This window comes from Falco punctatus (assembly GCF_963210335.1).
Source record: "Falco punctatus genome assembly, chromosome: 5".
Taxonomy (NCBI): domain Eukaryota; kingdom Metazoa; phylum Chordata; class Aves; order Falconiformes; family Falconidae; genus Falco; species Falco punctatus.
The window spans coordinates 56579042-56603945 of NC_137584.1; the positions used below are offsets into that span (position 1 = coordinate 56579042).

Below are 24904 nucleotides of genomic sequence, written 5' to 3' on the forward strand. Positions count from 1 at the left end.
ACAAGTTACAAGTAATTAAATCTTGATTTTTTTCTTCTTCCCTGAACCTGCTCATGGCTGTATGTTTGAACAGATTGAAGTACAGTTGTACTGAAGCCCTGTTATTTACGAATGTGAATACTATGAACGTACCTTTAATTCCTGTGTCATGTTCTCAAAACCATGCAACATTTTATATGGAGCAGGCAATGGACCACTAAGGTTAACACTCAGGATCATCTGGTTTAGCCGATCCAGATCACTGAGAAGGAGTCCTGTGCATTCATCATCACAAGCTGAGAGGAAGAAGAGCAAAGCTTATTTAAATATTAAATATTGCTAAATATTTAAGACATACGAGTTAGAAATTTTATGGCACACATACAATTCTGTGAGAGTAACACTAATTTCAGATAATTTACCCCAAAAGCTTAGTGTGAGAAAAAAATGGAAATAACAACTAGAGAACAGGAAAGACCTTATTGCTTAGGACTTGGTAGTGGGACATTTTCATATAAAAAAGAGCAGCAAAATAGATAGGCTTACCTCACAAAAAGAGGAAATAATTAACATTGTCCATTATGGATTAGCCAATATAAAATCCTAAATTAGACAAGTAATTTGGGTTAAGGTTGAAAAAAGTGGACAACTAATTTGGAAAATCTAAGGAGCACTTTAAGTATAGTATGGTTGTGGCTTTGAATATAAAAAAAGGCTACAGAAGTCTCACAATTTATATACTTTATAGTCATATAACAGTATGACCAAACATTCTAAACTTGTAATGCAGACAGTTGAAAGAGTCCAGGTAAAAATACTGATAGTTTTCTGTTAGTAATGCTTTTCCCTACCTCCTTTCACTAACCAGTTTGGTTTTTATGTGTGCTTCCTTTCTTGCAAATATGCTTTAGCATGGAAAATACTGGTGTGTGCTGGATGATACTGAAAGAAGTTTGCACTCCCCCCCCGCCCCCCCCCCCCCCCCCGGCTTTCTATAAACTATCACAAGAAATTCTCATAATCTTACAGTCTTGTATAATTTATGCTGCAGACAGGAAAATACTTCATCCTTTAGAACAGAGTTGTGGGAGTGTCTTACTGTTTCCCTGCATAAAGATGCTACACAGAACTGGCAAACCTGAACAACATCTCAGGAAACGGAGCAAACTGTGAAACAATGAATTCACTGGTAATGTTAACAGACATAGAGGATTGTGCCTTAAGTTTTACAAGTATGTAATTATTTATTTCAGCAACACTCCCAGGCAGCTCAATGGCTTAAAAAACCCACTAAACATGTATGTTTCCGTAGAAAAAGAGAAGTTATTTTCAACAGAAAATTAACATTTTTTTTTCCTTGAAACCTATTCTTCATATAGATTATTTTTTTCTGTTCTTTAAAGTTTTCAGTTATCTGAATACTGATGTTATTCTGTAGGTTGGCTCTTCAGTATGGCAAGGAGTTGAGTCAAATACAGAGAAAAGAAGAATAATGAATAGTAGCTTAATACACCACGAAACTCGTGCAATGATTGAAAAGGAGACAAGATAGATGCTGGATTAATGCAGTAAGAAGTGGGTGCAGAAAGCTAGATACTGTTATTTTAAGACTTCCTTTTGCATTTTCATTGCTTCCATTTGCAGACTTCGTCCTCCCATTTCACAGTATTTTGTTACATAAGCTGAACTACACAAACTTCTCTGCAGTTGTTAACTGTGGGCATGATACATTCTGATTTATATTTCAATGTGAAATAAAAAAAAAAGCGCTTATTACTATCTAAGCTCTTGTCATAGTGTGCTTGCTTTTAGAAGTCTGACAGAATTACAGGAAAAACAAGCTTTACAGCCAGTTGAATGTTTTATATAAGAAACACCTATTACATAGCTGGTCAAGAAGATAAGTAGACCTGGTAATAATTTTGCAAGATGCTTGTAAGTGATCATGGACCTGAAAAGGGTTGCTGTTTGTTGTTTTCTTTTTTCTGATACATTATTTCACTTATGAAACAACCTAAATCTATTCACCCTCAAAATTGTCAGTGTTTGGTACTAAAACACTAAAAATCTGCTGTGTATGAAAGACAAAATTGTTTCACACCAACGAGAAAAAAAATGAACAGCTTATGAAGACATCTAGTATTCTCAATGAGTAAACTATTGATAAGTGAATTCAGGATAAATTAACACCTCTTGCATGATAATCAGGTTGAAAAGAGGAACTACATCAAGTGAGGACCACAGCTGAGTAGGTAAGACAAGACTAAGCTATTCCAATATGCAGTCTGAAATGTACTGTAGCTATGGGAAATATTACAAGAGTATGATTATATTTTGCAAGACTAAATACTTCTGTGTCTATCTATAAAACTGTCAGTATAAATGTGTGTCTAATACTAATGAATGCAGCACTAAATTCAGGTCATTACAGCAGTGCAAGCATGTAAGAGGCAAATCATGCAGTCAATATTACAACAGTCCAGCAAGCAATTAATGCAAATTACTGCATTTTCCATTTTCACCACACTTTCCCATGCACAATAAGTCCTGTAAGGATTTTGACTTACCTCTTGTGAGAAGCTTCTCCAAAGTATGCATGCCAAATATTTTTTTTATTTTTAAATACTTCCTCAAATAATAAAAGACACTATAAGTTTATGGGTATCTAACCACTTACTGCATCTTACAAAGAGAAGATAATGTACAATAAAGGAATTGCATGTCTAAGCCACAACATGTTCCTCCAACTGAATGAATATCTAACACAATTTTGCTTTAATACATTCATTGCTGTTAAGATTCAGAAGACTTTTATGGCTAGGTAATTTTTGGTCTAAGGGCAACCATGTAATCTCTGATATGAAGTGGTATCTTACGATAGTGACTCTTCAGCATTGGTTTCTGCTGTTTCACAATGAAGTGCTGAACTCTGTTAGGCTCATTAATCTGTTGCCCATTACCTCATTTTTCCCACTACGGCACTTGTCTCACACCAAACAATAAAAAAGATAAAAAAGCCCTCCTCTGTCCCACAAAACAGAACCCCAGTAGCGAGCTGAAACCTTTAGTTCCCTTGCCATTGCTGTTGGTTTCAGGGAGTTTGCATGATCAATATGTCTCCCAAGTATCGGAAAACTCAGATCCAGATCAGGGTCTAAAGTACTGGCTTGGGTTTATTTCTGATTTTCATTATTTAAAAAGTCTCATTTGCTGGTTCTGATACTTAGCAGTACTAGTTAGGTTTATATAGTGCATGAGTTGAGCAAAAGACATTGGAGTGTGGGTCTAGACTCAATAGGAGTTCATGCAATAAAAAAAGGGAGAACTGATAGTTTATCAGCTGCCAGGTCAAGTAGGGGTGCCCATCGCTTACTGAGCTCACGCAGATAGAGCAGCAGTTGTCCAGCACAGACGTAAGTTTAATTCTTACGGCTGTGGCGGAAGGGCCCACAACTTCTGCTAAACTCAGAACATAGCAGAAGCTAGCCCACAACTTCGTAGATCTGGTGTCACACACAGTATCTTTCTTTTCAGCTCACTCTTTTAAGGCTTGTGATAAGAAGCTTCCAGCTCCTGCTAAATTAGACTGTGTAGGAGCTAGGAGATGCTTCTTTTCACAGATTCTTCAAGATCTGTCTCTGACAGCATCTCTGCTTAGTTCTGATTTTGGAAGGGCTGAGATCATGAAGCTACTCCCTATTTTAGACAAAAAAACTTGATTCTGCCAGGACCAGTGCCTAGGAGCTCCTTCGTTCTCTGTGTCAGTGCATTGCAAACAGCAGTCTACATAGACTACAATATTTACATGTCCAAGCCCTAGTATTAAAGGAATCTGATTACATAATTTTCTCCTTCTACAAATATTGAATATATTAACCCATAAAGATATAAAATTGTTGACTGCAGAATGGCTGAAGATCCTTCTTTTTCTCCCCTCCCCCCTCAAGACTGAGTTAAAGAAAAATTCCTAACAAACCTGTTTGATCTCTATGTGTCATGATCATTTCCTGTTCCCTGTTAATCTCATACAGCAGAACCACACTGACTGCTTTGCATTTAGTTTTTTGCTTGATTCCAACAAACATTTGTGACAAGAGCATACATCATAGGAAAGATTTTGCAGTTTGTGTTGCAACAGAGCTCAAAATATTGAAGGCAAATTTTTCTGAAGTCCCCATTGTAGCTATGACTGGTGCCCTGAAAGAATTCACAAGGTGAGTTCTGACTTGCCACATGTTTAACAATAAAGCCTTGAAGTTCTCACGAGTATCATTTTTTTCGCTAAACACCACACAGTTGTAAGCACAGTTACTGTTCCAACAGTACTGCAATCTAAGTTTCTTCATTTTACATACTACACACTCTACAACTGAAGTGGAATGTCACCAGGTAAAATAAAAAATATTTACTTATCTACAAAAATGCATGATTGCTACAGGCTTGATCCCAAACCCTTGTAGCTTCTTCTTTCCACTTCAGCTTGCTAAGGTCACAGCTGTTTGGGAGGCATGAGTAGGGAGCAATACATGCTTTGGCTTGCATTATTTATTACATATTTATAGTATGTATGTGTAAAATATGAATCAAGCAAATACTAACGATCTCAGTCTGCCCGAGCATGCTGGGTACAGAACTGAGGAAATGCTGCTCCTGTTCATCACACAATTCAGCCATGTTCTGGATTGGAACACTGGGCTTTAACTAAGAAAACAGAAAATATACTTCTTCAGTACTGTAGTGATTATAGGCCAGTCAGCCATTTCCAGATGACAACTTTTAGCAGAATAAACATTGAGATATATTTATTACGGTAAAAATGAGTGATGCATAAGGGGGCATCGATCATTTAGAGAACAATTCATTTGTAGTTACAAATAAATACAAAAAACTGTAAGCATTAGAGAAGATTTGGGAGAACTTTTGTCATATTTGACAGTATACAAAGGTGTTGGCCCCATTATTAAAATTAGTTTGCAGTCATCACAAATTTTCTTACTGGCTACTAACTTTTCAAAAGAAAAGGGAAAGTAAGCCTAAGAAGTGGATTACTTGAGACCAAAAATTACAATAAAGTCTTCATCAGCAGAGTATTATGACTATCTGTACATGACAATCTAGATGGTCACTATCTGGGGAAATAATTCAGTTATTAACCATACTAATGCAAAAAGAAAAAAATATTTTTATGATGTGTAGCAGACCATCCAGACTCCTGTATACTTATAAAGACATCCCCCACCTCACCCACCACCACACTTTCTGGATATTATTTTCGGTTCCCTAACAACATCCCAGAGAAAACAACATTGTTCTGTTCTAAGAATATAATGGGAAGTGAAATCTGTCTGTGCCATTCACCTGTAATTATCTTTCCATTGTTACTTAGCAGTAAACAAATTATTCCCCTTTGCACAGTGGCTGTAAAAAAAATATAGTCTCTTTCCATTCTACCTGTAGCTTTCCAAAATATAACTGTTATTACAGCACTGAAAAGTGTCATGCACTAAGCAACTGAAAAATGACGTTACCAAAAAAACAGTAGGAACCTGATAAAACAGATTCTTAGCTGTATCAGAAATAGATCACTTTAATGAATATCCATGCTCTTCCATTTTTGTCCCTCATCTTTTCAATGCAATTTTTCACTCTAAAATCTTTAGAATACTTATGATACGGGATACGTTAAAATGTAAATGTTATATTTAAACAATAACACATTATAATAATACAATACTGTGGCTAAAATACCTCTCTAATTGGATTTAAGTATGCATTATTTAGCTTTCATTTCATACTGTGTGGTGACCTTGCATAGAATTTGCCAAAAATTCATTACTCAGATGGCTATTCTTTGCTAGATATTCAAAATCAATTTTCACTTACTTAAATACTAACTACAACATACTAACACGGGACAGCTTAATCACATTATGTTTTACATGACTTACAACTACATTTTTTTAAACATGGTTCATTGTATTTGCATGTATTTTTTTAAGGTAGATCGTTTTACCACCTAACTAAGGGTGCTTTGCACTTCTGACAGGTACAATGCAATTGCAGTATTTGAAATGGAACTCTGCAAATAAGCAGAAGTAGATACATGAATACAGCTAATTTAAAATATCAAATGCAAACAGGTTTCTGTGATTGTGTGATTCTGCATATGGCATTTATTTTCTGTACGTTAAGAGTAGTTAATCACTATTATTACTGTTAAGGTTTTGTTACAACGGAAGCGAGTCAGAAGGGGGAGTATTTTGGAAGTGGTTGATACACGAAAGGAAAAATATATTGTATACAGGACCAAATTCTCAGCTGCATTAAACTCAAGACGGGAACAGATAAATGTTCTGGGAGTAAGGAAGGAAAGCTTTGGGGTTTCCCTAGAAGGTGTTTCTAATGGTTCTTTAACAGCACAGTGACTACGAAAGCATATTATGGCTGCAGCAATGAATCCCCATCAGAAGAGAACAATGGTACTCTGAAGCCTGTAACATATTAGGCAGTGTTAACCATGGCAAATTCCCACAAAGTCTATGCTTGCACATTCCCTTTGTCTGCCACAGCCCCTGTGTCCACCACAGGCTACAAATGGTTTATTGATCAGGCTGGCTTTCTACCACATCAGGGGTATTGCCCTGCATTAGCAAAGGTGGGTTTGGAGTTATATGGGGGTTGAGGAACCATTAAACAAAAGGGAAAATCACAAAGTTGGAGAAAATGGGCATAAAGTGTCTACTGAAATATTTAATTGCAGTTTTTGCAATTTATGACATGGATGTTACTGATGTGGTGTCAATGTAACAGCCCAGTTCCTGCGATATGGGACATTTAAAGTATCTCCCATCTGTTCCTATAGGTGGTTCCTCCTTTTATGACTAAAGGAAAGAAGTTTCATTTGATTCCCTAGAAATGACATGATATGTCCATATGGATGTGCAAAGCACTGTTTTGATGGTGAAAATTGATTATCCAGTTAAGTAAAAATGCAGCTACAGGTAGTATAGATACAGTTCAACACTGACACGGAAATATGTTGCAGTTAAATCCTGCACCTCTCAAAGCAAAAAGATGAAAAAATTGATTTGCCTGCACACAGCTTTTCCCATTGATAGTGAAGATTTTTAACCTTATTATCGACACAATGAAATAGTCTGATTAACGAACCGGGAAAGCATTACAAAGAATAACTTGCACTTAAGTTGTTTTGTACAAAGAAACTCTGTTATCCTGGATATCCAAAAGACTTTTCAGAACAGTGGTAAGGTAAATGACCAGTAAAAACATACTAAGCAGTGCCTGAGATTGAAAACATTGGCTAATACTGGTAATAATATAACAGGTATTCAGGTTGTTGAAAAATTAAGTCATTTTTGCTTAGATGCCACTCTGGAAAACACAGTCCTTATTTTAAAATTCTGTAGCTGTAACACTTACAGACCGAACTTGTGATTACAATTCTCCTTGACATGTAGGCCACAAAATGGAGCCCAAAGCATAGTTAATTCAGCAAAGTAGCTTGTTACTCTATTTGCATTCTTTTTGCTGTAGTTTAAAACAGCTTAAGATATACAATAGTTCAGAATTAAGTCCTAAACTATATCACACTGCAGGATGTTAGACTTTTATTTCCTTTAAGTACACTAAGCTTTTCATCAATGAACCAATGCCAAAGTATTTATGTCTACATTCACAGTAATCTCTCTATTCATTTTCAATGACGACTTGTACCTAGGCATCAGGAGTAATGCAAAAGCACGAAACTCAACAGTCACATTGAGAAGCTTAGTTCTACTAAGTCCCAAGCACTCTCTGAGAGCTGATCACAACTATTGAGTTAAACAATGTTCTGCACTGTGTAGTCCCTGACCCTACATGCCTAATGTTTTCCTCTTTAACCACTCGAAGCCACACATTACATTCTTGACTAATATGATACATTCAGCCACTTCCAGCACTTTCCTGGTTTCTTAATTTTTCACATTTGCTTTTAAAATTTCTGCAATTTTTTTGAGCTGTACTACCTAATTTTAGTAGTAGAGCTGTACACCTCTGGGTATTGAGGCAAAGACTGAATGCATTCTGTGGGAAAAAAACAAACAAACAAACAACAAAAAAGCACCTTTCTTTGGTATCTACTTGCTATGATGTTACATGTCCCTCACACAGGCACCCCTCCCTGCCCCCACCCCCTCACCCCCGCCCCAAAATGAAAAAGCTCCAGTTAAAGTCCTGTAACAAATAAAAATCAGGTAAAACCTTGAAACCAGCCCATTGTGCCTTGCCAATATATTGAAAGATGCACAGATTAAGAAATATTATATAATGTGGACTTACTGGATCCATACCTGTATTCTACTCTAAAATGAACAATGATGGCCTCAAGAGGAAAAACCAAGCAAACAAAAAAGATCACAAAAAAATCAGTTTCTGCTCAGCTGGGTGAGATACAGGACAAGAAAATGCTTTATTTAGTCTGGATTGACCTAGTCTTCTAGAAAGGTTTTGCTACCTGAATTTTTTTGATAAGACATAAGCATACAATTTCACAGGAAATGAGATGTGGGCTCAAAACAAACACTATCCAATTTCATGGGAAAAAAATCCAAACACTAATAAAAGACATGACACTTGGTACATATCAAAACTGAAGGTAGGGCAAAGATACCAGTAAAGTAAAATGTAACTTGGTTTAGGCTATTAGTTTTCTGCTTTAAACAAAGGAAGTTATTTGTTCCTGGATATATTATACTGTCATTCCTTAGGTCTTTTAAATTCCAGTGGCTGGTTTTTGAACCAACATAAGCAAGCAAACGTTGGTAAAAACTTTCTGTGTGACTCATGGTATAGAGCATTGCAATTGCTGGTTAAGTATTTAGGACAACAGTAAAAAATTCACTAAGAGCAAATATTGTCACAACAGCAATGACAACCTTTAGCAAAACTACAGACTTCAAAAACCCACAAAACGGAATCCTTCAAAGCTTTGTTGTCAATTTTCAGTGACCATGTTAAAAAATATTGAGTTTTCCTAGCATCTCAAGGCTCGTGAAAAAAATGGATCAGAATGCCGAAGTAGTAAGAAACCTGGCAATTATTTTCAAAGAAATCCACACAACTGACTGATGCACATGCAGGGTTGCATTTCTGAAACATGACAAACACAATCAAAACCTCTCCAAAATGACGTCAGTATACGTACAAATGCATTTCATGCCATCACGCGCATGCCGATGTTCACAGCCAACACACTTCCACCCTGTGAATCCAGGCCTGCAAGTGCACTGTCCAGTGGCAGGGTCACAGGGGACAGGCAGGGAACCGTATCGATCACACTCACATTCTTGGCAGGAGCCTCCTGGAGCTTGTGGGTTTCCTGTGTAGCCAGAAGAGCATCTAGACATTGCAAATACAAAACCAGGTTTGGCCAACTGAGATGCATAGTGTACTATAATGAATACTTGGCAAGATCGTAAACAAAATTTATATGAACATTCATTCATGAACCATTAATAAAATCTTTGTTGCTTCATGGCTCAGCATGCATTTGTAGAGGGACAAATGTTCTAAAGTGTCCAACAAACTGATAGTAACTTTTAACCAGGACATGGAACAGTCTGGATGGAAGGAGTATGCAAAAGTGATTCCACACTCCTAACAGTTTTCAGTTAAACTTCTAGTATACCATGACTAAAAAGTTTTCCCCACTAGCCACTTGTGTTTTGCATTAGAAGTGAAATCTCATAGTAAACACATGCTGTTTTTGATCAACTTAATCCCACAGCGTTGCTATGGATGGGACGACAGCTGCTGTTTAGGTTATTAATTGGCAATTTGGTCATTAATATGTTTATATGTGTCTTTCACAGTCAGTGCCTGAGGACATAACAGTCACTAGAACAAAGGGTATGAGTAACACCAAGACACACCACAAGCGTGGTATCTAGTTATAGATAAATTTCATATTTTCCAGTTTAACTCCTGAGGCCCAGGGCAAAAAAACAACCCGCAAATCAGAAAGTAAGACTAGGACAAGATTTGCAATATAAATAACACTGATTATCAATTTAAGTGGGTGTACATAAAAATTTCGCATTATGGCTGAATTGTAACCACATATAAAGAGGAAATAACTTAAAGGCATGTATTTAAACATTAGTAAATATAAGTTTACAGTTACTGAAGGACATTGCCCTCCTTCAGGTCTTGCCTGCCTTTCATTGTCCCTCTCCTTTTTCCATTCATCCTACCTTTCACAGTACTGGCCTTCATATCCAGGTGGACATGCAGTGCACCGGTAATCACCGGATCCTTCCACAACACAAGAAGGGCTAAAACTGAAACAAAAGCAAATAAACTTTTTCCATCCTATTGTATCATTTCACTCTAGTCAGCTGTGCAGAAGGGCCCAAGGTAAGCTCCATTCAATGTAAACGGCAGCATTTTCTTATCTGTTTATAAACACCTGTGGGAAATCCCTCTTTTCTATTACGAATTTTATGAATTCCTTGCTGTGATACTGGCACAATTTAGACAAATACTGGCAGGGCTGTATCAGAGGGGATGGAGTCAATAACTAAGCTTGCACGAGTGAGTGGTGCTGTCACTCACAGTGATCAAGAAAAAGAGTAATGGGAAGGAGGTGAAACAAAAGATTAAAAAACTGAGCAAACAAACCCAGCCTTTTCAGTCTTATTTCATTTTAGTTTGAATGAAAGGAGATAAGCCAGGAAGAGTTTACTCAAAGCTAAGACATAAAGAAAAAGGAACCAAAGTTACAGCCACACAGAATCTTCCAAAAAGGCAGTGTCAAATTATCTCCTCAGCAATATATTGAAAAGACTGGCCTACAGAGGAAAAACCCCACATATAACGCTATTTCCTTCATGATCAGAGAGGGATCATATTTTAATCATAGAAGACACTAGATTATTTTTACTAAGCTATGACATAGATGACTAACCAGTGACTGCAGTGCATCCCTACGGGAACTGTAGTTCCATACTACAAGGAGAAAGAGTAGGTTAAAAATAAAAAAAGGCATTGGATCTATGAGGACTCCTCCAGGCTCTTTTATAAATAAAATTAAGCTCTTTATGAAACCATATGTAACACTGGCAATGTATAAACAGGCCAAATGGCTTAAAGTCATTGGTGAAGCATGGATATGAGGGGCACTAAGGCAAGGTGACAGTACTGCAAGATAATATTGCCACAGGTATTTTAAACCAGGCAGTTTATCTTGGATCTTATTCTGTTGCTGATGTCAGTGGCAAATTCCTGGAGACCTCAGTGGTGAGAGGACCCAGGCAGTGGTGATGAGGGGAATTAATTTGCTCTGAAGTGAGCAGTTAATTCTGAACAGTCCTGTTACCTGAAGTAGCATGTTGCTGGAATATTAGTGCATGAAGTGCCTTCACAGACAGTTAAAACAAACAAAAAGGGTAGGTGGGGGAAAAAAACCACAACTAAATGTTAAAATGCTGCAGTATTGTAAATCTCTTTCAAATCTTTGTGGAAGAAGAACTAGAAAAGCACAGAGATGGTTAGTGGTGAGCCCAGATCTCCTTCTCGATACAGTACAGTCACCAACCTACTCCAACTTGCTTAAAATGCACTAAATCAATAGTGCTTGAATGAGCATATAAATTTACATCTTTGCAAAAAAAAAAAGTAAACAAATTTATCTATTACTCACAGATTCATTTTCAAATGGATTTTCAACCTCATAAAAATAGATTCACACCCCTAGGAATAACTCATTCTCTGTTCTTTTTTTTCCAGCTCATCATGTTTGAAGCTGACTGCTGATTGTAAATGATATTAAAGCAGTATTAAAAAACTTAGTGGAGTTTTGCAAAATTTCATGAATAAAAATATTTGCACGATACCATTCACAAATATTATCATGTCAGTCATGACATAATAAACTAACAAGATGGCTTATTAGCTATCTGCATTTCATGCAGATTATAATTAACTACATAAAATAGCTGCAGGTTAAGTAGATTTTTTTGTTCAACAGTATCTTGAAGAGCTTTCACTGCACAACACACACAAACCCAAGGCGTGCTACCCTCCTTTTCCACCTAGTTCTGTAGCTTTATGGAATGGATCTATCCCACCTAAGCCTATCCATCTAAAAGTTAGGCATGTAGTCTGAGCCAAACGTTAAGGAATGCTCTGTCAGCAGTGGAAAATGGAAATGCACAGATAGGCATATACACACGTTTGAAGTCACCTCCCCTTCCCTCTTTCCAGTAGTGGTTTTCTTCAGTTTTAACATATGTGAGATGTATAGTTGTCTATCCCTGCATTTACTATACAGGTACCAAAACTGTTGATGGCTACACCTAACGGAAGAAGAAATCCCATCCATGACGTCTAGAGACATCTGAGTTAAGCTATATAACCCCTAAGCAGTTCTGCTTCTGAACATGCTTAGATCTGATTCCTCACTTGACAGCGCTAAGGAATTGGATAACTATAGCATGATTAAGTGTATTTACTAATTCCAGACCAGGTGTTATTCAATTATCTGCTATGAAGGTTTTTGAACAAAAAAGCCTCATGATCACTTTAATGTGAGCATGACACAAAAGGCCCTGAAAACATCTTCAGCCATGCAGGCTGTGTGGTTGCAGGAGGTATTGTCACTTTGCTTGCTCTCCCTTCCTCAAGCAGCTCAGCAATTTGCATGTGCACCCAACATACACATACCATGTGGAGACCACACACTTCTCAGCTGTAGAGCACTTCAGTGACACCCACTTCCTGTGCTTTATGCTGTCTTTTAGGTAAGATACTGAAGTGATTTCTGGAACACAGTGTGGAGAATATGTTTATGTTCTTGTAGCAGGGTGCCATAGCCACCCAGGGGAAGAGTCCTGCTCATTTTCTGATCTGACATCTGTGTTTCTGGGGAACCAAAGGTCTTTAAGCCCCAGAAAAAAAATAGGACTTAATTATATTTTCAGCAGTTCCTACTGCCAGTTAGTAACAGAAGTTTTTTCCAGTGTATTTACTGATGTTCAAAGCTGAGAAGCTTGATTGATCTTGTTCTTTGCAGTTTGAGTGTCTCTTCTTGATACCAGTAGGTAGAACACATAATCAAGTTGTAACAGAAAGCATTAACGAAAAAGGGTACAAGTCAGAATCTGGCAGTTACAACTACATTGTAACTTTCTGAGATAAAGGGTATTTCTTTAATACCCTTTTATAATTGTTTTGGTTGTTCCCAGTTTGTGTTTATGAGGTTGGAAGTCTTCTTAAGAACACTTGCCGTGGATGAAAGATCATGATGTGTTTAACTACCGATGCTCGAGAAAGGCGTTCTATCCTTCAAATTAAACCCCAGACCACCCCAAAATGATAAAATGAAGAAGGAAGAAGGAAAAAAAACCCTCTCTCAGATATACTGGCTGAAATACTCACTAAAACATCCTAAAGGTCAGACAAAACACAGAAAAATGATTTTAAGGAACACTTCCGACCTTTCAAGAGAACAATCATGAAACACAAACCTTTTCAGAGCAGCACTACAGTATGATGCCAAATATCATTATCAGCAAAACAACAAACAAATCTCAAGTGCTGAAGTACAATCTATTGGGAACACATGTGGAGACATCGTGGCAAGGCTCATTAGCATAAAACAACCAATAAAAATTACGCTGCAATAATTATATTGCTTTTAAATTATTCTGTCTTTCACAAATTGCCTAGAACTCATGTAACATTAAATAAGGAATCAATAAATTCCACAGTGGAGCAAGAAAGGCACTGTAACACATTTATACCAACAAAATATATGAGCATAAGACTTTTTACAGCTCCCTTGTGACTTTATTGTACTTGAGTTCTGGTCTAGCTTCATTTGTAAGAATACCTTTATAACACACATTCATTATCTGTTAAGTATTGCATTTTCTAGCACTTATTAATTTATTCATCACATACTAGCAAGGGAGCAATTTTCGACTTTTAAAGGAAGATCAACTACAAAAAGTAGATACAAAACTTTTTAGTATGGCTTCCATGATGCCGTTCTCCTGTAGCCATCTGAAAAAAGACACAGTGAGCCCAAAACAAAGTTCTTGCTTGCTGGAAAGGTTATGCTGCATCATGAGTCCACTTACTTACTTGTTACTAGAAATGGATAGCGGACAAGCACAAGGCTGACAGTCACCCGGAGAACCTTGGACAACACCATAAAATCCCAGTGCACATCTCTCACAGTGCTGACCAGCAGTATTATGCTGACAATTCTGCAGAGGAAAGAGATGGAATGAAAGCTGTATTTGATAATTACAAGAAAGCAGACAACATTTTATTCCCAGCTTCAGGGATTCAAACTTATTTCAGTTCATAATTTCTCTTTTTCTGATATGATTTGGAGTGGGACTGCTTGCTTTAAGCGTCTATCAAATGCCTGCTGAGTTATATATGGGTTTACAAGGAGAAAGAATGGAGGCTTGTAGCTATCCAGATGTATTCTATGGAGTCTTTTATCCCATTCATCCTTCCTTGCTTCTTTTGTTCCAGCTGTTGAAGCAGGAATAATAAATTAAAATTAAATCGTGTATGACCTGACGGTATCAAGTTGTGTGTATTGTTACTTACAAAAGCAGTGTTGTGTTTATTGAACAACACACGGTACATTGCCCCTTTAGTTTGCAGGTACCTAGTTTTTCTTTTTATACAAATAGTAATTCAGAGGAAACAAAGCACTACATAATCTGAACTCTAGAAAATCAGAACGGAAAATGGTAGATGGTTTGTTTTATGAGCCCCCTTGAACTTTGACACTTAAGTTATTTAAGCAAAATTAGATTAAAATATTGTCCTTTTTTTTAGATTAGTTACACAACTTAAAAAATTGTACGTTAAGATTAACCTAGTGCATAACTTCAGAAATGTAATACCTGACAAACTGATGTTTCAGGGTCACACATAGTACTGTGTCCATGACATTGACATACAACGCAGGTGCCTAAGGACTGAGCAGGTGTCCTTCCCGCAGATGGAGATGGAAGCCTATAAAATCCTGGAGAGCACGACTGCAGTAAAAAAGATGCAGAAGAAAACAGATCATTACAGAGTGGACTGGGTATGGGGAGCATTGCAAGCTCCCCTTTCCAATCATCAGTTTTTACAAGTTGTGAAAAGCACCTGACAGGATTCCAGCTGTGTTACAAACAGTATACAGTACTTTACAGATAACAAGAGCCAGCTCTAATTGGAAACATTGCTGCAAAATCCCTGGAGCACTCCACCGGCACCAAGCTTTTCATATTACAGCTTGAGAGACCTTTCATTCAGATGCAGAACACCTCACTGTTCTCACTGTGCATCAAGCATCATTTGTTTCTTAAGAATAAGGTTTGTTTTCAAAATAAAGTTTTTGCATGGACCGTGGAAAGCAAGCATGACAATTCTGTTTCCTTCACCCTTGGTGAGTTTTTCAGGTTTAACAACCTAGTATCTGCCTACATATTGCCTGATGGATAATGAGCAAAAGGTGAATGTTAATATTCAAGAAAATGGCTGCATGGCTGTATTGTTTATAGCTATATAATTTAAAGACCATAAAAGTACAGAATTCAAAATATTGAAGGCTTGCCATGTCTTGAGACCACCAGCTCCAAATCAAGTTTATCTACCACTAAGCCTCCTCTACCTCAGCTTGGCAATAAAATTCTGAGAGCAACCCAAAAATTACCAGTGAAGTTGACACATGCAAAATCAAACACTTGATCTTTATTTCAGGCTTATTATGCAAATCTATGAAGGTGTCTACATAGCTCCCAGAAAGCACACAGCTATGGCAGCATAAAAATACAAACAAGAACCATTTTGATAGTTCAGACCATTAGGGGTGAGTGCATACAGACAAGTCACTCATCCCATGTATGAATCTCAGCAGCCAGAGGTACTAGGAGCCTATGAAGGCTGTCTGATGAGGTCATCATGAGGTTGACCACAATTTCTGCTTTTTGAAAAAAATGGGAAACATACACTTTTCACACAGCAATAAAAAAGATGCAAACTAAAACTAAAGAGAATCTGGAGTAACTAACTTTTCATGATCAAAAGCAGGATTCTTCAGTCAAGCACTAGCTGACATGCTAGATTCTATTCATACAACACCACTCTGACAGTTTTCTATAATAATTGCCAAAACCTCCAGAAGTCTAAGTTATGGAAAAAGCATAAACACAATTATTTTCTTTAGAATCACAAAGTAATCTAACTCACTTCTGCTTTTCCCCTTTTATTTTGACTTAGACGACATTAAGATCCCTGAAGCATAGAAACAGTCTATCTGCTTTTTCATGGTTTGTGAAAAATTCCAATTTAGATAAATAATCTCAAATGAAAGTAATTTTATTTCTTACTACAATTTCCTAATTTTTTCCTCCCTCTCCATCCCCACAAGAGTCCTTCTCCAAACATGGTACAAAGCACAGCTTTACAATTTCTGAGTTACTTTAGGATTGAGGTGTAAATATATTTTATTTCATTAATAATTTAATTATTATATTTGGTCATAATTTTAACTAGTATTTTAAAAATAAATTATTTAATATTTACATCTTTTTAAAAATCTGCACTTCTGAGAAAATGCTGGAGCCTGTTAATTTGTCATATATGCATTCACACGCATTCAGGTGTATGCTCTTACCAAAATAATTTGCAAAGAAAATCACTTCCTTCCACACATTTCCTATGCACTCACTCTTCCTGTTGCCTCATTTGCTATGTAACACAATCCTGTATAACATCTGAAGGGAGCAGAGTTCTCACAGATAACAAGGCACATTTCCATTTATTCACTGTGACTTTTCTCCCACCTCTAGTTTGCGGGAACCCTTTAAAATATCCCACTTAGTCAGGATGTCTGAGGGATTTGCAGAACACTCGAAGTCTTGTTCCCTGCTACCTCCACCTAGGAACTGCAACAATGATGCTGGAATTGCTAGTGCTACTTAAAAATGAAAACATGGTGTTTTGCACACAGAAATACTGCCAGTCTATATATATCTAATACTAACTTCTATTCTGAGTCAACATATTACATTTTAAACAGTTTCCCTGGTACCTATCATAAGATCCACTTTACAAAAGCATACAAGTCAGGTGATTCTCTATAAAACTTGGATACTTTTGAAGCTCACAACCTTCAACATGAAAATATTTACATAAGTAAAAAATTAAATATAGTGCAGGTATAAGGAGCACTGAGTTCACTTAGTTGACCAACACTTTTCTCCCCGTGTTCAATGAGTTAGAAATTTACCAAACTCCAATGGTTCAAGACAAAAGTTTCCATTCATACCAGATCTGTTTTATTTTATTTCAAGACACAGTGATTTGATTGCTTCTAAGAATAAAGCAAAATACAATATTTGGATCATGTTCCAGAATTTCTGCTCCTCTTTACAAGCAGCTCCATCGCTATATAAGGGGTACTGAAATTTGATAGGAGGCAAGGTTTTGTGTATGGACTGAGCAAGATCTTTGTATGTGAGTCCTATACCAGCGCTGGAAGAAGAAGTGTGGGGGAGTAAAATGGAAAGATACCTGCCAGAACTCAGTGGCTCTTTTCAATGTATGTCCATAGATCCACTTGGATAAATTACAAGCATGCAGAAAACTGACAGTTTGAAAGTGCATGGAAGATATTTCCTAAAGCTTTGAAAACATCTTCTATGAAGCACAGATGTACTACAGAATGGTTCTCAACTACATTTTTAATGCATTTTCAGTGCATTTTTTTTGGGCAGTCAAGCATGCAAAATGAAAGTTAAATGGACAACTTTCATCCTATTTGTGTTGGTCTGCAAAGGCACACTGTTGGAACAGTTTCAAGAGGAAAGATTGACAGGAGGAACCTACAGGTTCTCAACAATGAACTGTCTTTTTGACCAACTGTTCAAAAGAATCCATTACTTCAAGTTTTGGTTTTGAAATGACTTCTCTTTTAAATTTTTTTTTTTATTTTAGTTATTCATTATAATAAAAACATTTAAGAAATCAGAACTGAAATACTGTTAAGCATAATCTCCCGTAATTATAATCTGTAATACTACTGCAAATGCATTATAACCTTATCTGTCCAAAAAAAGGCTTGATCAGTCAGCATCAGTCACACAATTCAGCCCCACAGATACTGACCCAGTAAAGCTTTCCTTCCTGTGTTCTAAGTATTTGAGTCATTGCCATGGTTTCAGTGGCATATTTGCCTAAAGCAAAAAAAACCCTGCTTAAATTCCTTGTGAAAGGGATACCTGAGAAAGAACATAAGTCATTAAATAAAGGGACAGTTGTTGCCAGTTAAATGAGTTCACACTCTAATTACTTATCACACTGTACTAATGAATGGACCAAAGAAGGTACAAAGACTTTTACTGGAGTAAGGTTGGTACCGTACCTCACAAGACAAACCAGAATAACCCAGTGGACAGTCACATTCCTCAATCAAGGAAGCTTGAGGAATCATTCCAGACACACTGCCACGTTCGGCAACTTCCATTGAGATCTCTGAGATTCTGAAAAAAAGGAGCAAACATCTCTAATGAGATTAGCCAAGCACTAACTCAAACCCAAGTAGTTCACAGTCAGCTGGCATGGGAGAAAACAGGCTTACTTGTCTGTTTGTAGGCTTCTTGATCTACAGGAAACTAACAGCACTACTTTTGCCTCTCCTGAGGAAACAACAAAGCTACCATCACCTCCAGTCTCCTTTTCCATTTCTAGGCAATAGTATAACTTTTCTCTCCTGCTTGGCTCTCCCTCTTTTTTTTTAAAAAATCTCTTTTCAGCTGAACTATTAACAAAAGCTCATATCTGATTCTTCATGTGGAGGGACTCATTAAGAAATTGAAGTCACATATTAAATGCAGTTCCCATTCATGACTCTCAGAGGTACGGCAATAAAATTGTTCACTAAATGAGCTTTTAATGAGGCAACTATTAAAAAAATAAAATAAAATCTATTCTCAGCAACTAAAGCAAACCAACGAGGTCTAGAGCAGACTTTAAAGATATTGGATATTTTCCTTCTTAGGAGCAATCTTAAGATCTTTAGCCAATATCCTTCCCCCCACCACCACCCCTTCGGATCATTTAGACACAGAAACAAACAATTTAAAGTAAACAAGAAATCCTACTACAGAAGCATCTGCTAGTATCAGAAAGGGGTATGTTTTATTGTAGAGCTTCTGACTTTCAAACTTTCCAAACAATTGTTTGATTGTATTAATAATAATAACCTTGCCTCCCAACCACTCCGTGTCTTTCTAACGTGCATGCTGACCCGCCAAAGAGCGTTGAACAAATCACTGACAAAGACAACAAACATAATATCTAATGAAATACACTTACTTCTGATGTACCGCAATGCTGTTCTTTTAGCTTACTTTGTTTTGGGGGTTTCTTTGTTTAAATAGATGCTATGATCTGGAATCCCTTACTGACTTTGAGAAACAAAAAGGGTAGAGTAGTGGAAGCTTTAGAGCTTCACATATGCCAGCTTGAGAGAAAATGTCGAAGAACACGTGACTAACTAGCTGAATAAATGTCAGCAATGCTACTAGAGTCTATTCAAGTGTCTGTGCATAGGGTTAAGGCAGAGGAGCTCACAGAACCGCTCATCCCCTCATGCTCATAGTCTGTTCATCTACTCCCAAGCCTTGATTACTGACACTCTTCTGAACATTGGCATACAGACACCGGTGTTAGGATGACTGTAAGGAAAAGCAAACACCCACTGCGAAACTAGATGACACTTTTGTGACTGAGCATAGGTGAACAGACCCATACCTCTTGATACCTTGTGTCAATGCAAAATCCCCAAATCATCTAATAACTTAAACCCTGCACCCTCATATGACTACCTGTAGAAAGGGGTTCAGTGGAGGAGGGAAACTGAACAAAAAAACCCCAAGCAAACAAAGACAGGTAAAAACAGAAGACTGAAAATAGAGCGCAAAACCATTCAAGATCTGATATATCAGTGTAAGCTTACATTGAAAACTCCGTACATTCAACATGAAAACAAAACGATATGTGACTCCCAATCACCTTCAAGGCTGAGACAATGATCTGTATGCTTCAGAAAAAAACTATTTACTGTCAGAAAGCCGTATTTACATAATAATATACTCTGGGACCTCTTATTTGTGTGAAAATGTTACTTAAGGAAGGCCAGGCTTGGCTGATTCTTGGAACATGCCTAATAGGCAGCAGTCCAACAACTGCTACCTGATCAGTGTCGGGGATATTGAAATAATTCAGTCAAATTGAAAGCATACTTCCAATTCAAACTAATTTATTATCACAGCCCAGTTCCCTAAAATACAAACCAAAATCTAATAAAAGAAATGTTTCAATTTATAGTGGTGACTGTGAAAATGAGGGCAAGAAAACGAACAATACAGGAGAAAAATGTTTGGCTTTGGATTCTGAGCAGAAACCCCTAAATCACTAGTAATGCTGCAGCTTTGAAGCAGAAATAACGTTAGCATTGCTGCTAAACTATATAGCTAATATAGCGCTAACACTAGAACTAGGTTATTTTTATGTTTCCAACTGCTGCCACTGCTTTGACTTTATTTTCCTCTAGTTTATGACTTATCTACAGCTTATAAACTCTGCAACTGAAATTAAAGCACTATTAAAAACCTTATAAAAAATTAAAAATACTTAATATATAATATTTTCTTCCTCCTGTCCACAGTTTCTTTTGCTTTATACTTTTCTACTATGCAGAATCAGGTAGAAAGAGAAGCTTTACTAGTTTAGAACAGGGCCCTTATTTAGAGAGCACAACACACTCTAGTTGAACCAATATTTTATTATAAGTCACTTGATTCAAAGTTACGTTTAAAGTTGAGCATAAACATTTTCCTTTAGAGGGTCTCAGCCTATTTTTAATAAAAGCCTTCAATTCTTATGCAAGCTAATATTCCGCTAAACTTTAAAAGCATATTGTGGGATTTATTTTGTGGTCTTAAACAAACCTTCCTCTGAAATCATTCAAGGTGCTAACTTGAAAAAAATAATGATGTATTCCTGCTCTTTATTTTCTACTTAAAGTTTCAGATGCTGCATGATGAATGCTGCTTATGTAACTAGGCAGATCATAAAAATCTGTTGTAACCACCTCCAAAATCAACTACAGTATTATATGCAAGGTTATGACTTCAGATGGAGAGTTACCACAAAGACCAGATGAACTCTTTGCAAAGTCCTGCTGTCATGTAAAATGTGACATGCTGCAACGCAATGCTGTAAAAATACATTCTGGTTGTTTAAGTGCCACCTTGCAAACCTGCCCTGCAACTATAAAGTCCTCCTCTGTTCTGTTCCGTGCCTCGTTACCAGGCAGCCATGATAAAATGGTGGTGCATTACAATGCCGGCCTAGTCCAGTCACAAGTGTCATATGCATCTCAGAACAAAATCATGAAAATGGAGGGTTTTTTTCATAACTTTGCTTATGATGCTTGAGTTGAGATAGTATTCAATTTTTGCTTCCATAGCTGAACTAGGATCTGTAGTGCATAAAGGGAAGGGAGAAACAGACACAAAACATGGATGTGCTTCTCAAATTTTCCATGTTTCTTTGGAGTTCCTTTCATAACTCTTTCCACCAGAATTTCCTTTGCTTGTAATAAAATATCCTAAATGGACTATGTAAAAATAAATGAAACCAATTTAAATCATTTATGGCAACTGTTGTTAATATTTAGCATCTAGCCAGTGTAAGCTGGATGAATACTTTGCTGTAAAAGATATACTATAAATAGAGACAATAGCAGCAACGACTATGTTTTCTGTGACACAAGGCTGCAAAGTCGCATGGTATCTGTCCCTACTATTCACGCTCAAACTCCAAAGGTCACACTCTTACAGACCTATATGTAACCTAGAAATAATTTTAGCCTATCACTTCTATGGCAGAATCATAAAAAGGACCTCTGGAGACCTTTGGAGTTTATCTCCATTTATTCCTATGTCCTTGCTAATAAATTTTGCTTGTAAAGTATATTGTGAATTCATTATTAAAAACTTTTAAGGAATAGGCTATGTAATCTATTTCAGAACTTCTTTACCCCCAGGAATTTTTCTCTCATGTCTAATGTGAACCTTTCCTGATGAAGTTTAAGCTCATTTCTTTTTTAACTTACCCACCATGGCAACAGAAAACGGATTCTTTTCATTCTCTTTGTGAATTTTTATACATCTTAAGGCAATTACTAGTTTCTAAATAAATCTGGTTCTTTACATCTTCTCTCACAGGTCATATTTTCTAACCTGTCATGATGTTCACTGTTATCTTCTGAACACTTTAATAATTTTTTCTTGAATTCCAGTATCCAGAACTTGATGCTTAGGCTTTACTAGTGTTGGGTTTGCAGGCCATATGTCTTTATACATGCAGCTAGAATATTAGTATTTCTCAACAAGAATATAATTACTGAATCACATTCACCTGGTGACATGTTGTAAACAACAGACCCCTCTTTGAAGAACAGGTAACTAAACAGTTGTTCTTTGTTTGTTCAATTGACTAACCCTTTTGAAGTGTAAAATTGTATAGTTGACCTTTAGATTGCAGCAGATTTTTGTATTATTCCTCTCATCCTGCTATCTGATGTCCACTTCAAATTTAGCAAGTGCTATCTTTCATTGTCTAACTTATTAATGAATAAATCAAACAGAAAATATTGAATATCTCCTCCCCAAATATACTGACTTAAGTAACATTTCATTAAAGAAGTAATGTTTCATCTTTGACTCTTTACCTCATTTCCCACTTGCAAGAGAAAATTCCTCCATATGCTAACATTTATAATAATTACAGCATCATGTTTTCATAAAGTAGACATTTTAAAAAAAAATATACTGGGTTTGCTTCAGGATGTGTGTGCTGACATGTGTTTTCTGTTTAGGATTCTGAAAATAAAGATTTCATTTGCCTATTGTGATTTAAATTTTCTACTGAATAAAATTTCCCTGCCCTGCATCTTCTGCTATGCTGAATGCTAACTCCTTCTGTTCTTCTCAGCAACTGCTTAGAACTGATGTTATGAATAAATTTTTTTCTGGGAATAGCTGGGACTTCTATCAGACTGTCCATGACTACTGCACTCTTTCAGACCACTGCATGAAACACTTACCTGCTCTGCCTCATGATATTACCATGAGTAGCCTTAATGAGAATGTAATGAACATCATACAACACATTCAGGAAGTCTTCCCGGGATACAGCTCTACTTGGTCTTGAGTCATCTCCATAACGCTTCCAGGCGAAATCTGCCTGGGACACCGTCCTGTTGATACCTGGGTCATCATGATAATATTCCCAGGGCACTGTGTTTCTGACTTTCTGGTCGTCACCATAATATTCCCATTCATGCTGAAAGTAATACAAACTGATATTATTAACAGTATTAAAAATAACCAGGTGCCTAATTTCTGGGAAAAAAAGCAGATGGAAATGTTACCTCTGTCATCTCTATCTCATGCCTCGTCAGCTGCCCAATCAGAGGGGCAGCCATATGCCGGACAATAATTCTTGTATGGGTGGGAGGCCCACCTCTTATGATGACTTGCGGGTAGTAAGTAGCAAAACCTGTCTCTTCTCGTGCTTCAAAGTAGATTGCATATTTCAGCTTCCCTCCATAAGCAGTCAGCTAACAAAGTAAACACAAAGTACAAAAAGAAATTTCATTTTCAGTTTGCTAAAAATAAATTCCTGGGCATATGCAAGAGCTAGATACACTCTGCACCTGTGCACAGTCCGATGAACATGAGCATGGTAGAAAATAGCAATACATGCCTGTGGAACTGTCTGGGGACAAGGGCTGTATTCAAAAATGCCCATCAGCAATTTGTTATTGTACTACACTAAAACACTAAAAAAAAAGCTACCTATTTCTTTGTACGTGCCTTGGTGCTCCCCAAAGTTTGTGTTTAGAGAAAGAAACATGTAAACTTTGCCAAGCCAAACAAAGAAATATCAAAAGTACAAAATAAATCGTCACTGAGGTGTATAAAAATATCCAGAAGGAGGAGTTTTTCAATCATTTTCTCCTGTGTAACTTACAAAGATCAGGCGTTTTTGGTTTAAAATGGAGAGAAACAAAAAGTTACAGAAGAGTTATATTTAATATATTTATTATACATATATTATTATATGTATTAATGCAGCTTCATTTTTAAAATATTTTTATGAGAAGATCTATTCTGTGGAAAAATATTACATGTTATTGTCTGTAAACATCTATTTTAAAATAGTGCTTATGTTACAGACATGAATTTTCATAATAACAGAGCAAATAATTTTTAATAAAGGCATGGCGTTTGTTTTTTTCTAAAGTACCTTCCACTGTGTAATGACATGCTTACTGGGAAGGAAAAAAGGCATTGCAAAATACTAATATAAGACTGAAAAAAAAAAAAAAATCCACGTCAGTATTCAGCGAAATTTACCTTTCGTCCTTCAAACTGCTCTGGAAGCCTCCAGTAAAGAGGTTCTGACCGAAGATCCTGCATCACCTGTTCTATATTTGCTACTATTTCAGGAGGCTGGAATGCTATTCCTGAAAGAGTGCTGTGCTGAAGCTTTTCATCCACCAGTGGCAGAATCATTTGCTCTGGCTTCAAGGTCACCTATGTATATTCAAAAAATTGAGAAGAAAATCAAGTATTTTTCCCCATGAAGCGTTAAGTTTTTAAATTCTAACTCTTCAAAAAATTATTTCTAGGTAATTTCATTTCACATCATGAGCAATTTGTCACAAAACAGTCTTACTACTCCTTCAGATATAAACAGTGATAATAATGACTTCCCCCTCAAGCCTTTTCCACCTTGTCCTCATGTTAACAAAGAATGTACTAGCGCTGGTTAAAAT

At 36.7% G+C, this 24904-nt stretch overlaps 1 protein-coding gene across 4 annotated transcripts in view; it reads right to left on the reverse strand.

Annotated features, from left to right (window-relative positions):
- Positions 1-24904, reverse strand: part of LAMA2 (laminin subunit alpha 2) — a 377492-nt gene that overhangs the window by 93621 nt on the left and 258967 nt on the right. For all 4 annotated transcript variants that reach the window (XM_080390370.1, XM_080390369.1, XM_080390372.1 and 1 more), the window contains 9 exons: positions 24483-24662; positions 23495-23683; positions 23168-23406; positions 18416-18533; positions 14907-15041; positions 14125-14249; positions 10233-10319; positions 9185-9378; positions 133-275 (listed from right to left, as the gene is read on the reverse strand). In XM_080390370.1, the coding sequence (XP_080246496.1) occupies positions 133-275; positions 9185-9378; positions 10233-10319; positions 14125-14249; positions 14907-15041; positions 18416-18533; positions 23168-23406; positions 23495-23683; positions 24483-24662 (1410 nt within the window). The remainder of the gene's footprint in view (positions 1-132; positions 276-9184; positions 9379-10232; positions 10320-14124; positions 14250-14906; positions 15042-18415; positions 18534-23167; positions 23407-23494; positions 23684-24482; positions 24663-24904) is intronic.